Source organism: Pelophylax lessonae (assembly GCF_965119305.1).
Source record: "Pelophylax lessonae genome assembly, contig: HAP1_SCAFFOLD_806, whole genome shotgun sequence".
In the NCBI taxonomy this organism is placed as follows: domain Eukaryota; kingdom Metazoa; phylum Chordata; class Amphibia; order Anura; family Ranidae; genus Pelophylax; species Pelophylax lessonae.
Window position 1 is genome coordinate 15,001 of NW_028119547.1, and position 7,500 is coordinate 22,500.

Sequence of the window (7,500 nt, forward strand, 5' to 3'; positions counted from 1 at the left end):
AGAAGAGCTTACAGTCTAATGCTCCTCCACTGTAACACTATATTTACTATTATATGTTTATATAGCTCTGACATATACTACAGTGTACATACACACACAAATAAAAGCACAATACACTTTAGGGGGGGAACCTTTGGGGGAATCAAAAATGGAGAAAGACCTGGGAGTCTTGGTAGAGGATAGACTAGGCAATAGCATGCAATGTCAAGCGGCAGCTGCTGAACTAAACTAATTAGGCGATTGGAGGACCTTAACTATGAAGAGCGTCTGCAATCGCTTGATTTGTTCTCCCTGGAGAGGGGACATGATAGCAATTTATAAATACCTCAATGGTGATCTCAACATAGAAAAAAAGCTATTCAGTCGAAAGGATTGCATGAGGACTCGGGGGGCATACAATGCGATTAGAGGAGAAGTGTTTTAACCTCAGGCAACGTGGGGGGTTCTTCACTGTTAGGGCTACAAGATTGTGGAATTCTCTACTACAAGAGGTGGTTTCTGTGGGAAGTATGGTGGCTTTCAAAAGACTGTTGGACGTACATCTCAAGGATCAGAACATTCAGGGGTATGAGAGATGATTACGGCCACACACACCTACACAGGTTGAACTGGATGGACTATTGTCTTTATTCAACCTCAACTACTACGTACCTATGTAACATACATACACACACACACACACTCTCCCAGCAAGGGTGTCCAGACACAGAATATTCTGCCTTTTAGGTCACTTACCCCAATATAATCTATATCCAGGTCATGGTACTGCTTGGCCCCGATAATCCAGGAGACGACGTAGTAGGCAGTTATGTCGGGAAAGTCATACGGCCAATTCTTGCCTTTACCGATCCAACCAGGGAACGCCCAGGGCAGACCTGGCAGGAAACCACATTAACTCAGAAGACCATTCGATTTATCCAACACAACCAGAAACTGGGGGACACTTCAGGGTTGGGGGGGTTGTCCCAGCTCTGCTCCCTCCATGGCCACTATGAAGCCAAGTGAGAGTGTCTGTCCTCGCGCTGCATTTTCTGCAATCGAAATCATAATGGCAAATCTAGAAAGGACAGAAAGATACAGGAGTGCTGATGGAAAGGTCAGTGTCCAGGTTTCAGGGTTAATTAAGACATGGGAATCCACTCAAATATCAATAGAAGGTATAAAAGAGGTGTTTCGGTCACCGCACACCACACAAAGCTGTATATGATAAGCATAATAGCAGCCTCAGCAAACTCTGTCCAAGCCAAGCCCACAACATGTTCCATCCCACTGATCCACGATTAAGCCCCAGGGCTGGACGAAACTTGTTGGGGACGTGGCATGGAGGGAGTTTGTTGAGGCTGCTATTACCCTGATGACAGCTTTCTATGGTGTGCAGTGATTGAAACCTTTAATGCTCTGACATTAGGTATGGAGTCAGGACAGACTCCCATCTAGCCTGTACCCATTGAACAGGGATCCACTGAACAGGGACCCAAAAATGTTTTTCCCAGGTTTACTAATTCTAGGTGTATACACCCTGCACAGCACACTGGAATCTGCCATTACCAGCAAGCTTGATATTCGGGTTTCTCTTCTTCGCCTCCTTCATCAGCCACCACTCATACCCACGGAAATAGTTCTGATCATCCGGGTAATGCATGTGGGATGGTTCTGTGCCATCTGAGGAGGAAAAGAATTCAAAATAAATACAAAGTATACTGGCTCACTGTGATCACATGACCCCCCATCACACTGCCAGCATTTACTAGATTGGCTGAGCATGATCACCCGACACCCCCCTCCCACCCACTGCCAGCATTTATTCCATTGGCTGAGCATGGTCACATGACCCCATCCAACTGCCAGCCTTTACTATATTGGCGGACTATCACATGACCCCTTCAAAATCAAACAGCCAGCATTTACTATATTGGTGGAGCATCACCACATGACCCCCCCCCCCCCCCCCAAAATCAAACAGCCAGCATTTATTATATTGGCGGAGCATCACCACATGACCCCCCCCCCCAAATCAAACAGCCAGCATTTACTATATTGGTGGAGCATCACCCCATGACCCCCCCCCCCAAAATCAAACTGCCAGCATTTACTATATTGGCGGAGCATCATCACATGACCCCCCCCCCCCCCCGTAAAATTAAACTGCCAGCATTTACTATATTGGCGGAGCATCATCACATGACCCCCCAAAAATCTCACTGCCAGCATTAACTATATTGGTGGAGCATCACCCCATGACCCCCCCCCCCCAAATCAAACTGTCAGCATTTACTATATTGGCGGAGCATCACCACATGACCCCCTCCCCCCAATCACACTGCCAGCATTTACTATATTGGTGGAGCATCACCATATGACCCCCCCCCCCCCCCCAATCACACTGCCAGTCTTTACTACAAATTAAAAAGGAAAACTTTTAATCAGAGTGTAGCATCAAGTCAATTAAACTCCTGGGATATGGATTTGGTCAGTTAAGTAGCAGAGGGGGTTGGTAATCAGTTTCAGTTGCTTTGGTGGTAATGAAAGTACCAACTGGTGCGCTAGATGGGCAACAATGGAGGCCACTGACCTCTTTTCCCCCCACTCATCTTTTCTGACTGTTTTTCACTAGTTTTGCATTTGGCTAGGGTCAGTGTCACTACTGGGAGTATGAGGGGACACCTGGAACCCATAGAGGTGGCACAGGGAGTCCAACTCCTCCAGGATGACACATCAATATGGGCCATTGTCAGAAGGTTTGCTGTGTCTCCCAGCACAGTCTCAGTAGCATGGAGGAGATTCCAGGAGACCGGCAGTTATTCTAGGAGAACTTAACAGGGCCATAGAAGGTCCTTAACCCATCAGCAGGACCGGTATCTGCTCCTTTGTGCAAGGAGGAACAGGATGAGCACTGCCAGAGCCCTACAAAATGACCTCCAGCAGCCACTGGTGGGAATGTCTCTGACCAAACATTAAGAAAGACTATGAGGGTGGCCTGAGGTCCTCTAGTGGGCCCTGTACTAACTTGTCCAGCCCTGTGGAGTGCGATTAGCCATTGAACACCAGAATTAGCAGGTCCACCACTGGCACCCTGTGCTTTTCACAGATGAGAGCAGGTTCACCCTGAGCCACATGTGACAGACATGAAAGGGTCTGGAGAAGCCATGGAGAACATTATGCTGCCTGTAACATCGTTCAGCATGACCGGTTTGGTGGTGGGTCAGTGATGGTCTTGGGAAGCATATCCATGGAGGGATGCACCGACCTCTACAGGCTAGACAATGGCACCCTGACTGCCACTAGGGATCGGGAAGAAAATCCTTGGACCCATTGTGAGACCCTACGCTGGTGCAGTGGGTCCTGGATTCCTCCTGGTGTATGACAATGCCTGGCCTCATGTGACAAAAGTATGCAGCCAGTTCCTGGAGGATGAAGGAGTTGATACCATTGAATGGCCCCCACCCGCGCCTGACCTAAATCCAAGAGAACATCTCTGGGACATTATGTTTCGGTCCATCTGATGCCACCAGGTTGCACCTCAGTCTGTTCAGGAGCTCAGTGATGCCCTGGTACAGATCTGGCAGGAAATACCCCAGGATACCATCAGTCATCTCATTAGGAGCATTCCCCGACATTGTCAGGCATGCATACAAGCACATGAGGGCCATACAAACTACTGAGGACCATTCTGAGTTGCTGCAATGAAATTTCAGCAAAACAGACCAGCCTGCTGCATCATTTTTTTCACTTTGATTTTCGGGGTGTCTTTATATTCAGCCCTCTGTAGGGTGATAATTTTCATTTCCATCAAACGATGTGGCATTCTTCTGTTCCTAACACATTACTCAGTCCATACCAGTATAGATCCTAACCCATCACCGAGTCCATACCAGTATAGATCCTAACACATTACCCAGCCCATACCAGTATAGATACTAACACATTACCCAGTCCATATCAGTATAGATCCTAACACATTACCCAGTCCATACCAGTATAGATCCTAACCCATCACCCAGTCCATACCAGTATAGATCCTAACACATTACCCAGTCCATACCAGTATAGATCCTAACACATTACCCAGTCCATACCAGTATAGATCCTAACATTACCCAGTCCATACCAGTATAGAACCTAACCCATCACCCAGTCCATACCAGTACAGATCCTAACACATTACCCAGTCCATACCAGTATAGATCCTAACGCACTACCCAGTCCATATCAGTATAGATCCTAACACATTATCCAGTCCATACCAGTATAGATCCTAACGCACTACCCAGTCCATATCAGTATAGATCCTAACACATTACCCAGTCAATACCAGTATAGATCCTAACACATTACCCAGTCCATATCAGTATAGATCCTAACACATTACCCAGTCCATACCAGTATAGATCCTAACACATTACCCGGTCCATATCAGTATAGATCCTAACACATTACCCAGTCCATACCAGTATAGATCCCAACACATTACTCAGTCCATACCAGTATAGATCCTAACACATTACCCAGTCTATATCAGTATAGATCCCAACACATTACCCAGTCCATACCAGTATAGATCCTAACACATTACCCAGTCCATACCAGTATAGATCCTAACACATTACCCGGTCTAGATCAATATAGATCCTAACACATTACCCAGTCCATACCAGTATAGAGCCTAACACATTACCCAGTCCATACCAGTATAGAGCCTAACACATTACCCAGTCCATACCAGTATAGATCCCAACACATTACCCAGTCCATACCAGTATAGATCCTAACACATTACCCAGTCTATATCAGTATAGATCCTATCACATTACTCAGTCAATATCAGTATAGATCCCAACACATTACCCAGTCCATACCAGTATAGATCCAAACACATTACCCAGTCCATACCAGTATAGATCCTAACACATTACCCAGTCCATACCAGTATAGATCCTAACACATTACCCAGTCCATACCAGTATAGATCCTAACACATTACCCAGTCCGTACCAGTATAGATCCTAACACATTACCCAGTCCATATCAGTATAGATCCTAACACATTACCCAGTCCGTACCAGTATAGATCCTAACACATTACTCAGTCTATACCAGTATAGATCCTAACACATTACTCAGTCTATACCAGTATAGATCCTAACACATTACCCAGTCCATACCAGTATAGATCCTAACGCATTACTCAGTCTATACCAGTATAGATCCTATCACATTACTCAGTCAATATCAGTATAGATCCTAACGCATTACCCAGTCCATACCAGTATAGATATCCAGCATGATATTTTTCCCCATTGAGATCTGATGTGTTTTCAAAGTGCTCCTTTCATTTTTTTGAGCATTGTATAATAGACTTAGCATCACATGACCCCATCAAACCCCCCCAGAATTCACTCTTTTGACCAATATAATTAAGCTATATTCTATGCAGTTTGAATGTAAGCTGTTGATTTAAAACCAGAAATACCACATCTGGCCACTAGATGGAGCCATGTATAAGAGATTCCTATGATATATAGCTCTTTTCATACATATTAGTGTGAGGGGAGGGGGCAGCTTCCCCTTGTGTGATACTTTACATCTTGATGTCAGTGGAGGGGGGGGGGGTTATCCTCAATCATTTATATCTGTATAGAAGGAGCAACAATCCGGAAACCCTCAGTCCAGGCACTCTACGCAGCCCAGGACCAATCTCCGGTCATCAGATAGAACGCTCAGATAAGACGGAGTTCTGCATTTCCGAGACGTTTTTCTCAGCCGCAATCTTTGAAATCATTTATAGAGAAATAAAGCAGCACGTTCCCCTCCCCCACCCTCTGTGCAGAACTTCCTCCATCGCTCTTACCAAGAAAGAACAAAGCAGTCTTTACATTTCAAAACCACTAAATATCCAAAAAGTCACACATTAAAAAGGGAAACTATTCTATCTGAAGAACAATTCTCGCACATTTTGTGAAATCTTAATAATCCCATCCCCCGTATTTTATGATCTGAAAACAATTTCTACTTGGAAAGCCATGAAATCTCTTATCTTAAAGTTGTTGTATATCTCCGACATTAAATATGAACAAAGCAGATCCCTCTATAGCAGTGATGGTGAACCTTGGCACCCCAGATGTTTTGGAACTACATTTCCCATGATGCTCAACTACACTGCAGAGTGCATGAGCATCATGGGAAATGTAGTTCAAAAACACCTGGGGAGCCAAAGTTCGCCATCACTGCTCTATAGTGTGTACTTGTCTCTATCCAGAGCACTAAGTGTTATTTCTATCTGCTGCTTCCTTCCTCTGCTATCAGCATGAAATCACTTCTGACAAGTTTTCCTGACACCAAGATAAAAAGATTATTATTAAGGATTTCTATAGCGCCAGCAGTTTACGCAGCGCTTTACAATATTAGAGGGAGACAGTACATATACAATACAATAAAATTCAAGAGGATTAAGAGGGCCCTGCTCAGAAGAGCTTACAATCTAATGGGGTGGGGCAGGTGTTATAAGAGGTTGTAAGAGTAGGGAATGAGCTGATGGCAGATTAGATGACAGGGAAGGGACCTCCAGCACACAGCCTGTGATTGGAAGCCTCAGCTATGTTCCTGTGTGCAGGGGGTGTGTCCCATCCAATCAGCTCTCAGAGCTCCCCTCACTGAGCTTTGCAGAGTGCAACCTCAGCTCTGGACCCCCTTTTTATGACGGCTCAGACAAGCTTTATAAATTAAAAGGATGTATAGAGGAGATGGCTGCAGATAAACCTGAGCAACTTACGTAGGATTGGTTTCATCTCTGTATCACCTGAGGCCATTCACTTTACTGAGTATACACCCACCGGCCACTTTATTAGGTACACCTTGCTAGTATCGGGTTGGACCCCGTTTTGCCTTCATTAGTGATGCACCGAAATGAAATTCTTGGCCGAAGCCGAATAATAATGAAATGCTTGGCCGAAGGCCGAATACCGAACGTGGTGTTTCGCATTTTTTCCATTTATTTTGCCAATTTTTTCTCTCTCTCTCTCTTGTCCTCTCTCTCTCTTGTCCTCTCATGTCTCTCTCTCTCTCTTGTCTCTCTCTCGTCTCTCTCTCTCTCTCTTGTGCTCTCATGTCTCTCTCTCGTCTCTCTCTCTCTCTCTTGTGCTCTCATGTCTCTCTCTCGTCTCTCTCTCTCTCTCTTGTCTCTCTCTCGTCTCTCTCTCTCTCTCTTGTGCTCTCATGTCTCTCTCGTCTCTCTCTCTCTCTCTTGTGCTCTCATGTCTCTCTCTCGTCTCTCTCTCGTCTCTCTCTCTCTCTCGTGCTCTCATGTCTCTCTCTCGTCTTCTCTCTCTCTCTCGTGCTCTCATGTCTCTCTCTCGTCTTCTCTCTCTCTCTCGTGCTCTCATGTCTCTCTCTCGTCTTCTCTCTCTCTCTCGTGCTCTCATGTCTCTCTCTCGTCTTCTCTCTCTCTCTCGTGCTCTCATGTCTCTCTCTCGTCTTCTCTCTCTCTCTCGTGCTCTCATGTCT

General features: G+C 45.4%; 1 protein-coding gene across 1 annotated transcript in view; it reads right to left on the reverse strand.

Moving 5' to 3' along the window:
- Positions 1 to 7,500, reverse strand: part of LOC309544073 (galactocerebrosidase-like) — a gene marked incomplete at both ends in the record, with an annotated part of 43,613 nt that overhangs the window by 14,029 nt on the left and 22,084 nt on the right. Inside the window, 2 exons of the mRNA XM_082276459.1 lie at positions 736 to 875; positions 1,549 to 1,662. Coding sequence (XP_082132585.1) covers positions 736 to 875; positions 1,549 to 1,662 — 254 coding nt within the window. The remainder of the gene's footprint in view (positions 1 to 735; positions 876 to 1,548; positions 1,663 to 7,500) is intronic.